At 40.7% G+C, this 19,552-nt stretch overlaps 3 protein-coding genes across 3 annotated transcripts; 1 reads left to right on the plus strand and 2 right to left on the minus strand.

Moving 5' to 3' along the window:
* Positions 1-144: 144 nt before the first annotated feature.
* LOC114868605 (extracellular calcium-sensing receptor-like) lies at positions 145-4,606 on the minus strand. Its single transcript, XM_029172349.3, has 8 exons — positions 4,344-4,606; positions 3,820-4,108; positions 3,644-3,730; positions 3,337-3,528; positions 2,671-3,204; positions 2,364-2,588; positions 1,479-1,602; positions 145-1,401 (listed from the first exon to the last, which is right to left on the minus strand). The coding sequence occupies exons 1-8, from the start codon at positions 4,562-4,564 to the stop codon at positions 500-502; spliced, it is 2,574 nt and encodes an 857-aa protein (XP_029028182.2). The 5' UTR covers positions 4,565-4,606; the 3' UTR covers positions 145-499.
* Positions 4,607-5,390: 784 nt separating this feature from the next.
* On the plus strand, positions 5,391-10,906 carry LOC114868604 (extracellular calcium-sensing receptor-like). The gene is made up of 8 exons (XM_029172348.3): positions 5,391-5,639; positions 5,738-6,068; positions 6,214-6,501; positions 6,629-7,180; positions 7,315-7,536; positions 8,003-8,126; positions 8,208-8,680; positions 8,755-10,906. The coding sequence occupies exons 1-8, from the start codon at positions 5,419-5,421 to the stop codon at positions 9,175-9,177; spliced, it is 2,634 nt and encodes an 877-aa protein (XP_029028181.2). The 5' UTR covers positions 5,391-5,418; the 3' UTR covers positions 9,178-10,906.
* Positions 10,907-15,137: 4,231 nt separating this feature from the next.
* Positions 15,138-17,833, minus strand: LOC114868119 (extracellular calcium-sensing receptor-like). The gene is made up of 4 exons (XM_055514014.1): positions 16,950-17,833; positions 16,495-16,617; positions 16,177-16,300; positions 15,138-16,069 (listed from the first exon to the last, which is right to left on the minus strand). Exons 1-4 carry the CDS (start codon positions 17,520-17,522, stop codon positions 15,177-15,179), a joined length of 1,713 nt encoding a protein of 570 aa, XP_055369989.1. The 5' UTR covers positions 17,523-17,833; the 3' UTR covers positions 15,138-15,176.
* Between the last annotated feature and the right edge of the window lie 1,719 nt (positions 17,834-19,552).

A 19,552-nucleotide genomic window follows, 5' to 3' on the forward strand; every position in this document is an offset into this window, starting at 1 on the left:
CTCCTCCTTAACAGCACAGTGTCTATCAGCGCACATTAACAAACACAGCCAGGCCTCCTCCTTTCCTCTTTCCACTGTTCTGTCTGTTGTCTGTCTGTTGAGTCAGGGTTATGAGGGGTCAGCCACGTCTCCATGAACAACATAACGCATGTCTCTATATTCGTGCTGATGTCTTGTGAGCGTGTTGAGCTCGTCAGTTTTGTTGGGGATATACTAAGTAATGCTGCTTACCACAGTAACTGTATTACAGACATGAGGTACACATTTGTAGTGGGTTCATGGTGAAAAATGTAAATATTTTTTATTTTATTTTCCTTTATTATTTTCCTATTTATTTAATTGCACAATGCACTATACAGTATGTACAAATACGTATTATACTGTACATACAACTGTCCTAAATCGCTACTTATAGTGACATTAATTACTGAATAGATATAAAATAAGATATTTTTAATGTAAACCTATAGAATTACTTCTTACTTCTAGTACTACTACTTTACTTCTTTTCCTTTCCCATAAGGTGTTGTTTTGTATTCTTTTCTGGCTTAAGTAAAATAATGTAACACTTTGAAGCAAACAGACAGAACAACAATCCAAAGCTGGAAGCCAGAATAGCAAATGACTCCACAGCATTAGCATATTTTCCAGGGGAGCTGATATATGCAGGGATGAATGCCAGCCACACAGCACAGAATATCAGCATACTAAATGTGATGAACTTGGCCTCATTAAAGTTGCCAGGCAAATTCCGGGCCAGAAAAGCTAGTACAAAGCACAGACAAGCCTGTAAACCAATATAACCCAGGACGCACCAGAATGCAAGGGTCGAACCCACACTACACTCTATGATGATCTTTGAGTGTTCATATTGTGTATTTCGAAATGGTTGAGGAGGAGCGCCAATGAGCCAGGCAGCACAGATGATGACCTGCATCAGAGTGCAGCTGAAAATAATAGCCCTCTGCTGCCTGGGGCCCAACCACTTCATGACGTTGTCCCCTGGCCTGGTGGCAGTGAAAGCGGCCAGGACCACTAGCGTCTTCCCTAGGATGCACGAGATGCACAGTGAGAACGTGATGCTGAAAATTGTGTGGCGTAGCATGCAGGACCAAGCTGTTGGCTCCCCAATGAACACCAGCGAGCAGAGAAAACATAGCACCAACGCAAACAGGATGAAGAAGCTGAGTTCAGAATTGTTTACACGGACAATGGCCGTGTTTCTGTGATAGAAGAAGATCCCACAGACAGCTATGGTAAGGGAGGCGCCCACCACAGAAATCACTGTAAGGGTTATACCTAAGGAATCATAGGCCAGGAACTCTACCTCCTTGGAGATGCAGGCTGTTCTGTCTTTGTTTGACCAGAATTCATCAGGACAGAATGTGCACTCTATTGAGTCTAAAGGAAAGATTAATTAAAACAGAGACATCTGGTGCAAAACAAGTCTATTGCAATTGTTGTGGTTCTCAGCTTACTTGTCTGATTGCTAACTTTGCCGCTGTCACATGGTACACAGTCAAAGCAGCATACAGGCTCCCCACGACGAACAGCCTTCCTGGACCCCGGAGGGCAGCTGGCACCGCACACAGACACTGGCACCTTGTAACCAACAACAAGAGAGTGTGAAGCACTGGAACCATGATTCTCATGGAACAAAAAGTTCTCTAATCAAGTAAAACTCTGTTGTATTCTTGATTTACTCTGCTTTTCCTTTGCTTATGCTGGGTAAGCTGGAATTCAGTTGTGTATTTTGTCCAGTCATGGGCACCAGACAGTGTGGTTATAGGTGCCAGGCTGGTTCAGTAAGACAGCCAGAATGCATGTAGATGAAGTTGTAACTTACTGTCACTATCACCACTTCTGTTCTTAACACATTCTTATCAGGTCTATTAACATACCATAGTTGTTTCAAACCATGACAAGGAGCATTGCAGCTGAATTTTTTATAAATCAGTTGTGAAAGTGTTTAAATGAAAAAAAGCAAACGTTTTTATTAGATGCAATAACTGCATCTTCTATAAACTGTCGTTGTCTGCTTGCTACACTGTCTGTGTTGGTCTTTGCTGCATGGTTGCTTCTGCCTTTCATTCACAGATTGGGTTTCAAGAACAACAATCAGACATTCCCTGAGTATGTAAATGGGTGTTTTTGAAAATTAAAATTATTATCAAATAATTATTAAATTATTACATTACTGACCTTAATCAATGATGGTTGTACTTCAAATTTCTTTATTGTGTACATGCAAAGTAACTGTAAGATCCAACTTGTCCTGCCTGTCTGACTTACCTCCACCTTAACCTACAGAACTTCAACAGTTGGCATCTGATGAAGGTAAAAACACAGTGTGAGCAGCTTGCCTCACTCTGATGCCTAGCCCACATTATCCTGTCCTCCTGGATCATCAGCTCCTCTCCAGTAGGCTTGGTCCCATCATACAGCCCCACCGTGACAAACTCAATGTTACCAGCTGTCCCCCTCTGCCAGTTTATGACATCATAATAAGGTACAGAGTCACCTTTCAGGTCAAAGTTCACCTCCTCCCCGGCAATGTTAAAAGTGACTTCCTGGATGTAGTACTGCAGCTTAAAAAATTACAAGATAATGTCATGTGGAATGTTGTTTTTGTCTTAGACATAACTGTAAGGATATCACATAATCCAGTACCTGCCAGGGATAGATGTTGTTATTTTGGGCACATGAGTTGTTTTCGAAGGGGCCACTGCCTGGTTGACACAAAAGAAGGTTGTGGAGGGAATGAGCTATTGCATAGACTGCCTTATAGACATTATAAGCCACCCGGGGGCTGGATATATTCATGTAGGCTGAATGCTGTGGCAACTGCAATTCGTGCCCGGAACAGAGAGGTAAACGAGAGGGAGAGGAGGGAATTGCATTGCACCCATACAGAGCCTCCCACAGCTCTTGAACAAGAGGGTTGTCAGGATACATGGCAGGGTTCACTGTCTGCAGGTAGTCACCCAGTCTGGTGATGTAACCTTTTTTGATGCCAAAGCCAATGGTGCCACCCAGGTGGGGATAATACTCGCTCCCTGAGAATACAGATGCTGTGACCCAGGCCTCACTGGCCACCCACTGAATTCCAGTAATATTCTGAGTCATGTAGTCTTTCAAAAATGGAGTCATCTCTCCCTCAGCTGAAAAGACGACCACCACTTTTGCTGAAGAGCTACGCATCACCTTTATTAAAAAAAGATCAGAAAGTAAAGGTTAAAAGGTAGAAACCCACAGTTGCTGCATCTGTTTACTATATTTTCCAGCAGATAGACACTAAACAATCATCAGCTTTTTAAAGTTTACTATTTATAGTACCTCCATGATCTCCAGTCCCCTGCGGCGATTGTAGAGTAGAGGGATCATTTCCTGGTAGGCCACACACACTTTGGTTCCCTGTAACTCTTTCAGCAACCCTTGCACAGCAAAGCGGCCATACTCGTGATCCCCTCGCACCAGCCCCACCCAAGTCCAGTTGAATCTAACCAGCAGCTGAGCAATGGCCTTCACCTGGGTCCAACGGAACAGGACTGGTCTTAGAAAATGGTTAAGTGTTGTTTTTTGAAGAATTATATGAGCAGATGCTATAAAACAAAATTATACTTTGACAGTGTTTCGCCAGTACCTGATAGTCATCGTTAGGAATTACTCTGAAAAAGGTGGGATATTTTTTTCTGTCACTAAAACATGCACATGATGAAAAGTAGCTGATCTGCATTAAAAGAAGAAAAATAAGAGATATAATGAGTATAAAAATGAATGGAAATAATTTATGGGAACGATGAACAAAATGGCTTTTACCATTGGGATTCTAAATGGCTGTAGAATTCTTGAGACCACAATAGACTGTGCAGATCCAGATTCCCCAATCACGGCAAGCAGCGGAGAAGCATTACTGCACATTGGAGAATCATCCTCACTCATCCCATTTAACACAGCCAGAGCAGCCCTCTGGCCGGTCAGTGGATATGCGCACGAATCTAGGATTTTGTACCCTAAGGTGTAATTGGTTAGTAGCTCTGAACTGTGGTTGATCTCCTCCACAGCTAGTCTCATTGTCTGAGCCCAGCGGAATGCCCTGGGATCAAATCTGGATCAGGTCAGCAAACACACACGCATTTATTTATAGGAGGTCAGCATAATAAACTCTAAACCCTAAAGTTTGAAGTGGTAAATATAGATATACATCATTGCTTCTATACTGTACAGTATATGTAGCAGTTATCTTATGTACAGGTACAGTATTTATTAAGAAATGTGCCATCATTACAATACAAAACAGTATAAAATCACAGTGATTTCTCTTAGGCATCTGTTATACTCACCCATTGCACTTCACCGGTGGAGGTTTGTAGGTGCAGTTCAGGTCTGGCATCTCCTGGTTATAATGAAGGGGAAAGATCCCCCCAATTACAAAGTCTCCCTCAGCCATGAAGCCTGGATGGAAACTGTTTTGTAGTGTGCACACTTTGGCTACAGAAATGTTAAAAACACAGACATGGCAAAGCCAGAGAAGGGAAGAAATTCGAGTCATAGTGTGACACATTTACAGGCAAAGAAAGACTGAGAGAGACAGAGGGGCGACTGGGCTCATTATATAAGTGTGTAGCCTCCTTCTCGCCTCCTATTTGTGACAGAACACATCTGGATTGGACACTAACAGTCTCACTTTGTTAATGCAGACCACAAACATGTGATGTAATATGGCAACTGGAAATGTTCTACAAAAATCTTCTTTACTTTTACTTTTGTTAGCTCAATAATTACTCCTTACAACAATTCAATTCAGGGAATCTAATTTTTAAAGTTGCAATTGAGCTTAACTTTAAATATTTTAAAACACTCAAAATATGTTATTATTGCATAACTATTATAAATGTAATCACAGACCTACAGTGAATTACTCACAGCTGTTATGGTGCTACAACCATTTTGTCAAAATAGTGTGTTTTTTTCAGCTCAACTTCTGCAGTCGAAGTCAAAAATACACCCAGTTGATTAAAGACTAAAGCCTAAAGACTGCAAATACACTTAGATGAAACACCAATTTTCAATGAGGTTTGACCAAAATAATGTTGGGTAGTATTCAAGAATGAAAGGACACTCTGTTCCCTCCATATTATCTATGCAGAGAATTTTTTTTCCTCAGCAAAAAATAGTTTTGGTCAACCCCCATTAAAAATTGGTAAAGTTTTCCTTTAAATGCATAGATATACATACAGATGATTTAACCTTTATTTAAGTTACTGTCTATTAGGTTTCCTTTGATGATGTCACACTAGTGTAGGCAGTCCTATAACCACACTATATAACATCACCTTGAATCCAAGTCGAGCTGCTTAGCCAGTGAAGTATTTACTGTAGGAGCTTTTCTTAAAAACTGGGCAAGTCCTTGTCTGAATGGCTTCAAAGCTACTCACATTTGTTCTGTTGCTGTTGTTTAGGTGCACATCTGGCACCTCTACTGCTGCTGATGGCTGTGTGTTTTTGGGGGAAGAGGAGATAAACAGTTTGTATGAAGAGGGAGATGTAGTTATTGGCGGCTTGTTTCCTCTACACCACAGCCCGGTATCATGGCTTGAAGCATACAACATGAAACCACGTCCTAACATGTATAAATAGTAAGTCACTCGAACATAAACATGCATTTTTTATTTTTAAGCATCTGTTTGTGTGCTTATTTGTACTGTGTGATGAACTGCTGTTACCTTACGTACAGTTTCAGCTCTCGTGCATTGCGCTGGATGCAGACAATGGCTTTCACTATAAAAGAGATCAACGAGAGCAGTGATCTGTTGCCACACCTCAAGCTGGGCTTCCACATCCGCGACAGCTGTGACGACATCCCTGTGTCGCTAAGAGCATTGCTGTTGCTGGTCAATGGCCTTCCAGGCAAAAGCTCAGAAGCTGATGGAGGAATACACCTGAATGTCTCCAACATTGACTGTGCTGCAATACAAAGGACAATGTCTCCAGTTATCATAGGAGACGCTGGCTCTGGGGTTTCTATAGCTCTGCTAAGAAGCCTGGGATCTTTCCATATTCCTCTGGTGAGATATGCCACCAAAATCTACACTTCTCTCCTGTAAAGTGTAGGGTTTCTACAACACTTGTGGCTTTTGTACAAGTTTTGTTTTATTTGTGAAAATATGATATACATTCAAATAGCTTTGTTATTGTTTGCTGTAATACTAGGTGAGTTACTTTGCCTCCTGCACTTGTCTGAGTGACCAAAAGGAGTTCCCCACATTCATGCGCACAATGCCTAGTGATGCCTTCCAGATCAGAGCTCTGGTCCAATTAGTCAGCTACTTCAACTGGAGTTGGGTGGGGGTCATTGGTGTCGAGTCCGATTACGCTCGCTTTGCGATCCAGCTGTTCCTCCAGGAGTCAGTGCAGTATGGTGTGTGTGCTGCCTACACTCATTTCTACCCTGTTGGCCTGAGTGAGCAGGCTCTAGATAAGCTCATGGATGTTATTCAGGTACCTCCTTTATATTTAAGTGAAATTTAAGAAATTTCCTTTTTTTTAAATTCCTTAAATGCTGAAACTATAATGTCAGAACTGTAAATCTAACATTAAATACAGGTATACCTACATTTTCATTCAGATGGCTTCGTCTAAAGTCATCATTAACTTTTCTAGCGAGTCAGAGATGCAGGCTATCCTAAGAGCCATCCGACGTCGAAACATTGATGGCCTGCAGTGGATTGCCAGTGAGGCCTGGGCCACCGCCAGAGCACTCTGGGAAGAATTTGGAGATGTCTTGAAGGGAACTTTAGGTTTTGCTATCCGGAGAGTAAATGAGATTCCAGGGCTGAAGCAGCATCTTGTTAATCTCAAACCATCCTCTATTCGTGAAAATGTGTTTATGGCTGAGCTTTGGGAGGAGACTTTTAACTGTAGACTCAACCGATCAGTGAACAACCATTCCCATGGAGCTGACAGCTACTTTCACAGAACCTCATGTAAAGGCACAGAAAGTCTGAATGATGTTTACTCTGCCTATGCAGATGTGACACAGTTAAGAGTATCATACAATGTGTACAAAGCTGTGTATCTGGTGGCCCATGGCTTACAGGATATGACTCAGTGCAAAATGGGAGATGGGCCCTTTGCTAATGGCACTTGTGCAGACCCAAAGAATTTTAAACCTTGGCAGGTGAGTCTAATTGTTGCCTATTTATAGCTTCTATAGATATCTACAGTATGAACAAGGTAAACTTTACAAAAAGATCATGCACCACAGTTAATTTATACCATATTGACCTCTTTCGCTCTCTCTTTTCCTTGTAGCTGCTCCATTACATGAAACATGCAAACTTTTCTGCACTTGGTGAGAAAGTCCACTTTGATCACAATGGTGATCCGATCCCTTATTATGATCTTGTGAACTGGCAGCAGAGCCCCGAAGGATCCCTGCAGCTGACTAAAGTGGGTTTCTACGATGGTTCCTCACCTCCTGGACACAGCCTAATCATAAATGACTCAGTAATTCAGTGGCCTGTTGGAAAGCAGGTGTGTTGTCTGCAGACAAGCTTGAGGCCGTGTTCATCTCTTAGACTACTGTGCACACTGCTGCTAAACACATTAGCCAGTTTGTTTGTAATGTGCAATATGCTTTTAAATCATTTAAGGATGAAGGTATCACTATCAGATGCAAGTGAAGTATCCAAATCGATTGAATGTAGAAAAAACAAATGTTTAAAACAACAATAAATGATAAAATACTGATTTGTAGTTAGGTCCAGTTACCATGCTGATTTATACAGTAATAATAGTTGCTAAAGTTTAAATTAACGGTCTACACAATTTACAATATGTTAAAGTAATGTTGGCAATTACAGCATTTTATGTACTACACTTTGTTAAACTACTTAAAGCTTCTGATCTGTATTTATTATACTGTAGGTGCCATTGAGATACTTTATAATCATATAGATAAAAAAAAAGTCTTTCTGAGTGGCTTAACTTTGCCTCTCAGGCCTCCCGGTCTGTGTGCAGTGACAAATGTCCTCCAGGTTTCCGCGTCGCCAGGAGAAAGGGTGAACCCATTTGTTGCTTCGACTGCATCTCCTGTGCTGAGGGAGAAGTTAGTAATAAAACTGGTGTGTTGTGATTTCTTCTTCCATGTTAGATATAAATTGTCCTGCATTCATCATAAAGAATTTTTTTCCCTCTACCCCCAGATCCTTCAAAGTGCTCACGCTGCTCATTGGACAAATGGCCACATAAAGGCAGAGACCGCTGCGTCCCTAAGGCGACTGAGTACCTATCTTACCACGACTTAATGGGTATTGCGCTGTGCGTTGCGTCAATCCTTGGAACTTGTCTGTCCCTCTTCATTCTTGGCATATTCTTCATCAACAAAGAAACGCCGCTGATTCGGGCCAACAACAGAGAGTTGAGCTTCCTTCTGTTGGTGTTCCTGGCTGTGTGTTTTATCGTTAGCCTGTGCTTCATCGGCGAGCCTTCAGACTGGTTATGCCGTTTAAGATACCCAGCATTTGGGATCAGCTTTGCCCTTTGCATTTCATGCCTTGTGGCTAAGACAGCAGTGGTCCTAATGGCTTTTAGGTTCACACTGCCAGGAAGTAATGCCATGAAGTGGTTTGGCCCCAAGCAACAGAGAGCTAGCGTGCTTCTTGGAACAGCTGTCCAGGTAAACAAGTCCTATGTATATCAGGTTTATAATCAATGTTGTGTTGATTTATAATATTTCGTCATTTTCCTTAGGTAATAATCTGTTTCATTTGGCTACTCACCAACCCACCTTACTCTGAAAACATTACAAGTTACAACAGTGCTATTATCATCACTGAGTGTATGACTGGTTCAGAAGTTGGCTTCTGGTGCACCCTTGGCTATATTGGCATCCTGGCCTGCATCTGCCTCCTTATGGCCTTTTTAGCACGGAAATTACCCAATCATTTTAATGAGGCCAAGTTCATCAGCTTCAGCATGCTGATATTTTTTGCAGTGTGGATCACTTTTATTCCAGTGTATGTCAGCACTCCTGGGAAATACACAGTGGCTGCTCATGTCTTTGCCATACTCTCTTCAAGTTTTGGACTCCTTGTCTGTCTTTTTGTTCCAAAGTGCTGTGTCATCTTTTTGAAACCTGAAAAAAACAACAAGCTAAACATCATGCAACGATGAACGTGAACTTAACAGCATTGCAGTTTTTATTGGTCGCTTTGGCGCAGCCGTCCAATGAAACAAGACATCTCTTAACAGTTCACACACAGGTCTAAACAGCTGCTCCAATGTAATAATGACACGCTTTACTAACCGTGTCAAAACACTGAAAACATGCAGCAAAAACTAATTTTGCCTTCAAACAATACAACTTACAACCAAGTATATAAACACAACAAATGAGCCATAACACAGTGGACAGAAAAATACAAAACACTGATCTCAGTGTGAATCAGTGACTTGTTAATGAATGTTTTCCAGTAGTCATAGATTTTACGTAATAATCGTAATAATAATAAACGTAATAAACGTAATAATAATAATAATACGTAATAATAATAATACTGTGATAATCATAAGAATTTGTTTTACAGCCTTGTGTCGATCGTAACTCTGACAGGAAGCCAGAACTTAGCAGATCTACAGCGATGCATTACAGCAACATGTTTGTTGCTACGTTTTTACTCTTTGTCTGCAGAACTGAAGTTTGACTTGTTTTGACTGCGCTTGTCATTGTAACTGAGCTAAGATCACTTAATCTGTGTACGTTTCAACATTTTGATTTCCCATCCATCCACTTTCACTGGCTTTCTCGTTTCTCTTGCTGTGATCGGCAAACAGATTTTAATCAAAGCACCGCCTTACAAACTAATAAACCAGGCAATAATATTTGTTTTTTAGAAAAAGACACGGAATTGGATTTATGATGTTTTTTTGTTTAGAGACAAATGGAAAACAAAAAAAGTTGTTCGCTCGTTACCTCTGCTTATAATTTGATGGAGACATCAAACTCTTAAAAGTTACACAAACCTTAATGGCCTATAGTTTGAATACACAACCAATCATTAACTCTGAACAAAATGCAAGACACCGGATGATATGTGACGTGTTTCGGAGTCATGTGTCTAGACAGAGAGTGACCAATACACAAATGAATGCATGTGCAAATCCAGGCTACGAGAGAAACGGGGGAGTGGCACACTAGATGTAGTGATAATTAGTTTTGACTGTGCTTGTCATTGTAACCAAATGAGTGGCTGAGATGACTTATTCAGCCCGTGTACGTTTCAGCACTTCCCATTTGCCCATCCATCCACCTTCACCGGCTTTCTCCCTTCTCTTGGTATGGGCAGCATCAGATTTGAATCAAAGCACCGCCTTACAAACCAATAAACCAGGCAAAAATATTTGTTTTTTACAAAAATATTGGATTTGGATTTAAGAAGTTTTTTTTGTATAGAGAAAAACAGAAAACAAAGAAAGTCATTCTCGTATTACCTCTGCTTTTAATTTTTAATCAAAGCTTATCCGGGGATGGGTCGCGGGGCAGCAGAGAGCTCGAGACTGCCTTTTAAATGAAACACGAGATCGAATGATATGTGATGTGTTTCGTACTCAGATAATTTATATCTGAGTTCAACCAAGATTTGTTCCTCTCATATTTGCTCAGAGTCGCAAAGGCAAACTTCACATCCCTTCCCCCTACTCCGTAGAGGAGCCTAGACATGGTAATGTGTTACTACTACTCGATCAGCAGGTAAGAAATAGTTCAGCTCTGGGACAAGGCTTAATGGAAGATTGGGCAGCATCAGACGGCATGATCAGCTGCAGGTCTAAGACCCATTAATGCAGCAAATTGTTTGTTCTACATATGTTTACTCTGCAAAAATAAACTTATGTATTTATTGTAGCTTTCTGGTCTAATTTATTTGTAGCACTTCGACATTTGTTTAAAATATGCGGTGCATTTTAAATTGAAATTATTATTATTATTTATTATCATTATTGTAAACACAGTACTAATTGCAAAATTTGGACTGGCGATGATTTGCGCTTCTTCCGTAATAATCATGGCTAATCAGGAAAGAAACTGCAGTTCATAGACGTTATTCAAGAATGTTTTGGTAAAGATTTAGTGTGTGTCTTTCAACTGAACTGTCAGCCAAGGTAAGTGCGATATCAATGAATGCGCCTGTCAGCAGGGAAGGCATCGACTCTATTCAGTTGCTCTTCAGTCGCTGCTGCTGTCTCCTCCCAAGTTCACACAACTAAAGTGTCCTAACTGCTGCCCATGAATGCGTTTCCAGATTGACTGGTGGTGCTGCACTGGTTGCTCTCAGTTACAGCAGCTGTTTGAAGCAGGGAAAAGCGAGTTAGCTGTCCTTGTTTATGCCTTGACAATCTTTTGTTGTCTGTACATGATCTAAACAGTCTTTACAGTTTTACAAGGCGTAATATGCCGCTTACGTATGATTGTTGCTCATATTTCAATTACAGCAGTAGCTAAAAGAGAACGAGGACTGAATACGTATGCTGTTAATTGCTACGTCGATAAAATGTAAAATGTTAAACATCTGAGCCCTGACTTTTATGTCTTTTTTTAGATTAAAAACCAAATGCCAAATGTTGAATGTGTTGTTGAAGATTGCTCCCACTGAGACTCGAACCAAAAGCTTTGCAGCCATTCATCTTAACCATTAGGCCATCTAAGACATGATGAGTAGCTGTTCTACAAAAGGCTATATGACACATTCAACTGCAATGTTTTAGGACCAAAAGTGGGAGTCAATCGCCATCTATAGGCCAAAAGGACGTAACACACTCTCATGCAGCGCTGACAAGGCGCTGATGCAGTGGAGGCTGATACTTGTAACTGCTGCCACTGCACTTGTGTGTACCTCCAACCATGACAGCAATGTGCGCAAAATAATTTCACTCTGGGATTAATAAAGTTTTTCGAGTCTTGAAATATAATTTATCCGCTGAAAAAAAACATGTTGTCTTCAGTATGTAGTGTTTAAGAACAGCGACCATTATTACAACGCCCAGAGCGCCACCTGCTGCAAATGAGCGAATGACTCGAAATGATCCCATCTCTATTGTCTGTGTCTCTAAGTGCCTGTGTGTAAGTGGTGTACCTGCGCCTGTGGCGCGCTCACTTGAACTACTTTCAAAGATCCAAGTACAGAGCTCTCACTCTAACAGGTTTACAGAATCAATATTTTAACACTATTCCTCCTCACCTAAAAAAGGCATCATACTTTAATTCTATAGCATACTTTTTTCACAATCGAATGTGAAATTAATGTAATTTTAATTTAATTTATAGATTATTAATAAACAACTAATCCTACACCAAGATTTGAAGTCACAACCTTGGTGTGATTGACATCACAGTCTAACCAGCTACACCAACATGTTCAATTGACCTGAACTAGTCAATACCCTTTCTATAATGTAGGGCCCAACCTCAAATATTTTCATAGGGCCCACGACTCTTAGCAGCACCCCTGCCTAATGTACAGCAAATACTGTATGTATATTCTCACAAAACAAAACAAAATCATAATGATGTTTTATTTTAAAATGTGAATGGAACAAAAAAACAGTAAAAGATTGAAATCGAAATGCTTCCACTGTGGCTGTGAGTGACAGTGTTGACTATTCCACCACCATCGTCACCGCTCTATTGAAAACCATTTGGTCTTTAACAATGACGTACAGTACAACAGATTGTAGTCTTTTTACAGTGGCATTCACTTACAGTAGCTCCTCTACTTGTGTATCCCTTTAACTCACGTTCAGCATTCATTATTCAGAATCAGAATAGCTTTATTGCCAGGTACTGCAGAGAGCACTTTACAGAACGAGGAATTTGTTGTGGTCAGGCGGTGCAGCTCAGCATAAAAAAAGTACAAACAGTACATCATACAACATCACATGTTAACTTGAATAGTGCAATTAAGGATAAATTAAAATGAAGTTATGAACAGCCTATATCAATAGCACACCTGAACCATCCTGCTTACTACTTGCACAACTAGCCGTGGCCGAAAGACCTCGTTTGCTCTGGCTAACATCCGAACAACTGCTTTTGTTACACAAATAGGGTTTTTTTTGTTTATACAACAGATTTTTCTTCATATAAACACTACCCAAAAACATTTTACACATGAAACACTTTCAGATCCCCCTTTCTCTCACTGACTGCATGCTATCACTTGTGAGTTGTGGTTTTATTTTAAAAATTATAGTGTTACTGAGAAATACAACTGAAATACAAAAAAATAATTTTATTGTTTTTTTTTTCTGTAGCTCATATTATATTATGACCAGTAGAGAGTGGAAGCTCGGTTCTTTTAACTGACTCGAACTCTGGATCATTAAAGCTGTGGAAGTCCATTTATAGCAATTCAGAGCCAGGAAAACCAAAGTAACGGAAAAAATACCCTCTTTTAATCAAAACTTGAACACAAAACACTAATTCATGGAAATAAACCAAGATGAAATAGGAGGACAAAAAAGCACTCAATGAACAGAATAGTTAACAAACAAAGCAAATTAGGAAGAATTTGTAAAACATAAGATATGGCATGGCAGGAAAAAAACGAGAGCTAGCAACATGGCCTGAACAAAACGAGAGCTAGAGACATAGCATAAACAAACTGGGAGCTAGCAACATGGCATGAGTGAAGCATAAACAATAGACAGTTGCCTTTGCACGTCCTATATGCCGAGCAACGTGCGATTAACCATTACCCATCGATAGTCTATGTCCATAGTGTTGCGAAATGGTGGCAGTAATGAAGGCAGTGGAGACAGTACCATGGCTTGAACAAAGTGGTGACAGTGACCCAGCACCGAGTGCGGGGCTGGGGAGGAATATGAAGGCAGCAGAGGGCAGGCACAGGTGTGAGAAATTGAACTGATTTCCAAGAGTTTACTGAGGGAAGGAGTGGGAGTGGGCATTGTCCAAAGCAGAGGCGTGGCCTGGTGAGGGAAAAACAGAATGGCTGATGGATCCAGCCCAGGATCATGACAAAAGTGAACGAATCATTTCGAGTCAGTCGTTCATTTTGTTTATTTACAGCAGGGGGCGCTGTGGCCCTGTTGTGGGAGTTGTGAAATTGGCTGTGGTTCTCAAACACTATATACTAAAGACAACATGGTTTGCTTTAGTGGAAAAATTATAATCACAAAATGCCACAAGCAATTCAAACCATGTGAAAACCTAGTAAATACACACCACATTAACGTGACTTATTTCCTGAATCTTTACGGCTTTGTTGTTTAACAGCGCGACAGTCACGTGGCAGCGGTCACATGATAAAAGAATGAACGAATGATCCGTAAAGATCCTTAAAGATCCGTAGGAACGAATAAGGAACGAACTGGAGCGCTTGCTGCTCTCCACAGACTGGTGTCCAGATGTGCAGCCGTTTGTGTACAGGGAGTATAACAGGGGAGAAAGAACGCAGCCTTGGTGGGATCCAGTACTAATGGCCCAGGATTCAGAGACAAGCTTCCCCAGCCTCACATACTGCTGGGGCTCAGGATGTGCTGCAATCCCTGCCTGGGTCCACACGGGTGGCAGGCCAGAGACCCACCCTCCCTATGAATGAGAATAAGCGAATGGTGTGGGTGGAGAATGTATCTCAGAGTGTACAGGTTTACGTATGATTGACTATAGTTCTTTGTGAAAGAATTTGTGGTAGTGTGTGTTGATGTATGTGTGGGTGTGGGTATGCGTCTGTGTGAGTACGTATGCGTGTGGTGCGGTTGGTTTGTTGGGGGTCCCGTTTTCCGCCCGGGTTACATGTATCCGGATGCCTGGGCGGTGTCTTTTCTGCCGGCCTCCACCAATTGCTGTCCTCGTGCTGCGGGCCCAATGTGGTGCCAGGGGATATGGCACACATCTGCTTGTGTGGGGGTGGTGAATGTGTCTGATGTTTTTTTAGGATGACTCCGGGTGATGTTAGACTGTTCTTCTAAACAGAATGAATAGGAAAAGAAGGCAAACTGAAGACATCAGAATAGTTTGACTTTCACCTTGATACTGTGACTTTAAATAGTCAATTGTTTTTTATAATTCGCTAAGCTGCTGCTGTTCATTAGAAATACGTTATTTAGAATGTGGGAGTAGCATTAGTAGCATTTAGGACTAATGAGTCACATTTTATTTAATTTTTTCCCATGACGTGTTTCTTGGTATTTTTCTCAGGTTTGATAAATATAATGTAACATTTAGGTGCAAAAATGCAAATTAATAAACCAAACACTGAAGCCAAAATTGCAAATGTTTCAGAAGCTACAGTGAACTTCCCTGGAGAGCTGATGTAGACTGGAATGAAGGTGATCCACACAGCGCAGAAAATCAGCATACTGAACGTGATGAACTTAGCCTCATTAAAGTTATCAGGCAACTTTCTAGCTAGAAATGCCAGAACTAAACATATTATTGCCAGCAGTCCTATGTAGCCCAGCACTGCGTAGAAAGCTGCCTCAGAGCCTGGGTTGCATTCTAAAACAATCTTCTTATTGTTGTATCTGAAAACCATGTCTGGGAAAGGTGGGTTCAGCCTAAGCCACAATACACAGATAATTATCTGGATCACAGTGCAGGAGCAAACAATGATCCTTTGCTGTGAGGGAGCAAACTTTGTTGCTGATTTGTTGCCTGGAAATGTGGCTTTGAAAGCTGTGACAACAACAATTGTTTTTCCCAAGACACTGGAAATACAAAGGGCAAAGGTCACGCCAAACGCTGTGTGGCGTAGCATGCATGTCCAGACTGTGGGTCTGCCAATGAAAGTGAGAGGACTGAGAAAACACAGCAAGAGAGAGAACAGCAGGAAACAGCTCAGTTCAGAGTTGCTGGCCTTAATCACAGGAGTTTCTCTGTAGCGGATATAGACCATCAATGTGGCCACTGACAGAGAGGCTCCTAGCAAAGATACCACTGTGACTGCTATTCCTATGGGTTCCTGGTATGTCAGGAACTCAGTAGTTTTAGGAATACACTCATCCTTCCTGTCATTGGACCAGTATTCCTGTGGACAGGGTGAGCACTCTGCTGCACCTGATGCGGGGAAAAAATAAAAATGAAATACACACTACAAAATATAATTTCATGCAAGGCTCAGTATGATATTTTAGACTTTAGATAAATGTTTGGTTTACCAGTTGAGTTGGCAATGGTTCCATCATCACAAGATATGCAATCAAAACAACAGGGATGTTTTCCTTTAATTTGAGCTTCCCTGGTTCCTCTTGGGCAATCATTAGAACACAATGAAGATGGAACCTGAAATTTGAAAACTATGAAAAATCTTTAAACTTACTACTGGTTTGACCATAACAATGACCTGCTATTACACCTGAAAAAGTCATCGGGATTACCATTTTTCCAGTTCTCCAAACAATCTCATTTTTCTGGATGCTGAGCTCATAAACACCATTAGCAACAGAGGCATAATGACCCACTGTGACATGCTGCACTTTCCCATTAATCAGCTGCCAATTGATCAGGTCATAATAGGCTGGTGGGTTTCCATTCTCATCAAAGAAGATGTTATCTCCAAACTGATTTGTGAAGTTTAATGTTTGTAACTTTTCAGTGACCTGAGAAAAGAATATTATCAACGGTAAAGAGTTAATTAAGAGTCAATAAAAGTCTATTGTAAGTACAGTATCTTGCATGATATACTTACCTGTTTAGTCTGAAGTTCTGATATATTCAAACAAGGCCTTTCTGGGTTTTTTTCTACTGATTGGCAGAATAGCAGCTGATGTAGAGCATGAGCAATGGCATAAACTGCTTTATACACATTATAGGGGTCTCTGAGCTCTATTACATCAAAGAATGTATGATGGACATCTATTGTCTCGTTCCCTCTGCATATTTTACTTGTTCCTTCAACTGTCTCCCCAGATAAAACAGGTCTACAACCAACCATAACCTCCCAGAAATCTCCCACAAAAGCTGCATTTGGGTTTTTATATGGATCAATATTTGTAAGGAATGGTTTCAGTCTTGGAATAGCCATCTTCTGACCCACAAATCCTAGAGTTCCAGCAAAAGCCTGGTACATTTCTGGTGTGGAAGGTCGAGCTGCTGTTATCCAGCCATAAGCAGCAATCCACTGAATTCCTGTTATGTTGTTTTTCAATATCTCTACCATCAAAGGATAAAAGTCACCTTCAGTAGCAAAAGCCAGAATGACTTTGACAGTTGACTTTCTGATTATTTCCACAACGGTTAAAATTTTACTTATAGTGTATGTCCGTAGGATTGTCGCAACAAATGCAATGCAGACACCAAACTTTTTAACTTCTTCAGTAAACCCGTTTACCCCACTCCGGCCATAGTCATTATCTGACTGTATGACTCCAATCCACTGCCAGTCAAAATGCCTCATTAGTGCTGCCAAAGCTTTTGCCTGGAAATAGTCACTGGAGACTGTACGAAAAAATGTTGGATATTTGATTCTGTCACTGAGGCAAGCACATGCTGAGAAGTAACTCATCTATGAAAAATCACCAAAGAAGTCCAAACAATGCAATCAAATAAAAAAAATTTTCACAGAAACCTATAAAATTTACACTACCAGTCAAATGTTTCAACACACCTTCACATTTTATGGTTTTCTGTGCTTTTATGGTCCCATTAAAGCTAGAAATTCCACAAATTAACCTTAGACGAGTCACACCATTTCAGGTGTGTGTGTAAAGCAGAAATCAAAGCAAAAAATCTGTCTGAAATATATAATATTTTGAGCTATTTTACACTTTTTTGTCAAACAAACTACAGGATGCCTTCAGTGTAAATCTAGTCATGACAATAAAGGTAAATAAAAATTAGATGTGTCCAAACTTTTGACTGGTTGTGTAATTTAACATTTTTTTATATATAAAGTCATTTCTGTCTCTTACTACTGGCAGCTGAAAAGGTCCAAATGTTCCAGCCACAGGTATGGACTGGGATGATCCTGACTCTGCTATAACGGCAGAAATGGCTGGAGAACATGCAGCATCAGAGCTGATCTGCTCTAATCCACTAGCGAGTGCCAGAGCAGCACGTAATGCACTTGTGGGAGATGAACAAGAACTAAGAATCCTGTAGCCCAGAGATATGTTTGGCAGGAGGACAGGATCTTTGTTGACTTCTTCAATTGAAAAAATCATCACTTGAATCCAACGGAAAGATCGCAGGTCAAATCTGAAGCAAATGTGTAGTAATCCAAATAGGTTGTAAAATCAGAGAGCTGACAATGTGCATGTTCATACAGTAACCCAATTAAATCAAATTAAAATGTCATGAAACTTACCCTTCACATTTTACCTCAGGTGGCTCCCTCTCATATGAGGAAATGTTGATAACTTCCCTGAGAAAAACAGGGAAAATTCCACCGATAATTATGTCTCCCTCTTTGAATAAACTTGGCAAGTTAAACCTGCCAGACTGTTCACATCCACAAACTGGGTTAAAATTAAAAACAGCCAAACACAACCAAATCATGGAGCATATTGAATATTTTCCCAGCATGTTCTATAGTGATGAGGCTGCAGCCCTTGCCTTAGCCTTATCTAATAGCTAGTAGACGTGCTTTCTTCTTGTCGCACAGGAGAGAAATGTCATAAACCGGTAGGATTTATTCAACATTCTCATAAACAAACAAAATCCCCAAGGAAAGGAATTGAAATTTGTGTGTGTGTGTGTGTGTGTGTGTGTGTGTGTGTGTGTGTGTGTGTGTGTGTGTGTGTGTGTGTGTGTGTGTGTGTGTGTGGCTGTGGGTGGGGGGTGGTCAACAAGCAAAATGCCCCACAGATTTAACCACACTATACTGATATACAGATACACTCACCTAGGGGCTGTGGGTAGAGTCAGAAGTTTGGTAGTTCTGTCTACTGGCCCCTCAAGGGACTGGCAGTCTTCCATTCTCCCTCACTTTTCAGAAAATACTCTACACATGCAGTACAGTACATTAGGGCCTGAGGGAGTGGTCTCTCTCTTACTGGGGTTCGAAAGATGGGGCCAGCTGTGTTCAGTGGTGTGTTTACAAGCTAGCTTTTCAGTTGTGTGTATAAGAGCTAGCGTTTCAGTAGTGTGTATGAGAGATAACCTTTAGCGAAAACAGAAGGCATTTCATCGAAAAAGGAAGGTTTTAAAAAACAGCAAATTCCAAAATCATCATTCTAAAATAAAAGCTAGCAAGCCAAGCTAATAGTTAGCCACATCGATGTCTACCTTGCAGGCTGTGTAGAAGACATATCTGTGTCTAACTAGTGTTACCCTCACTCACAATGCATGAGAATTGTAAATATAGCAAATATTGTTAAATACAGTAAAGTGGCGGCTGACCTGACTGCAATCTCTAAAGAGATAGCTCAGTACTTCTCAAAGAAGTCACAAAGTGCTGGAGCCTTTCCCAGCTGTCAGTCCGACCGCAGGCAGGATTGACCCTAAACAGCTCTTTACCCAATATCACCTGCTTTCAAATTCAATATTATATTCAATTCCAACTTTGTTTTATTTACTCTTAAGCACTATATCATC

Source organism: Betta splendens, chromosome 13 (assembly GCF_900634795.4).
Source record: "Betta splendens chromosome 13, fBetSpl5.4, whole genome shotgun sequence".
NCBI classification, from domain to species: Eukaryota; Metazoa; Chordata; class Actinopteri; order Anabantiformes; family Osphronemidae; genus Betta; species Betta splendens.

Excerpts from the sequence above, each read along its gene's own strand:
- LOC114868605 (XM_029172349.3), bottom strand. The coding sequence starts at position 4,564 with ATGTGTCACACTATGACTCGAATTTCTTCCCTTCTCTGGCTTTGCCAT. Across the intron at positions 3,529-3,643 it reads TTCCTAACGATGACTATCAG|GTGAAGGCCATTGCTCAGCT; the intron begins GTACTGGCGAAA and ends CGTTGGACCCAG. Across the intron at positions 2,589-2,670 it reads ACAACATCTATCCCTGGCAG|CTGCAGTACTACATCCAGGA; the intron begins GTACTGGATTAT and ends TAATTTTTTAAG.
- LOC114868604 (XM_029172348.3), top strand. The coding sequence starts at position 5,419 with ATGGCTTCAAAGCTACTCACATTTGTTCTGTTGCTGTTGTTTAGGTGC. Across the intron at positions 6,069-6,213 it reads GATCTTTCCATATTCCTCTG|GTGAGTTACTTTGCCTCCTG; the intron begins GTGAGATATGCC and ends CTGTAATACTAG. Across the intron at positions 6,502-6,628 it reads AGCTCATGGATGTTATTCAG|ATGGCTTCGTCTAAAGTCAT; the intron begins GTACCTCCTTTA and ends ATTTTCATTCAG.
- LOC114868119 (XM_055514014.1), bottom strand. The coding sequence starts at position 17,522 with ATGAGTTACTTCTCAGCATGTGCTTGCCTCAGTGACAGAATCAAATAT. Across the intron at positions 16,301-16,494 it reads GGCAGCTGATTAATGGGAAA|GTTCCATCTTCATTGTGTTC; the intron begins GTGCAGCATGTC and ends TTCAAATTTCAG. Across the intron at positions 16,070-16,176 it reads AACCATTGCCAACTCAACTG|CAGAGTGCTCACCCTGTCCA; the intron begins GTAAACCAAACA and ends CATCAGGTGCAG.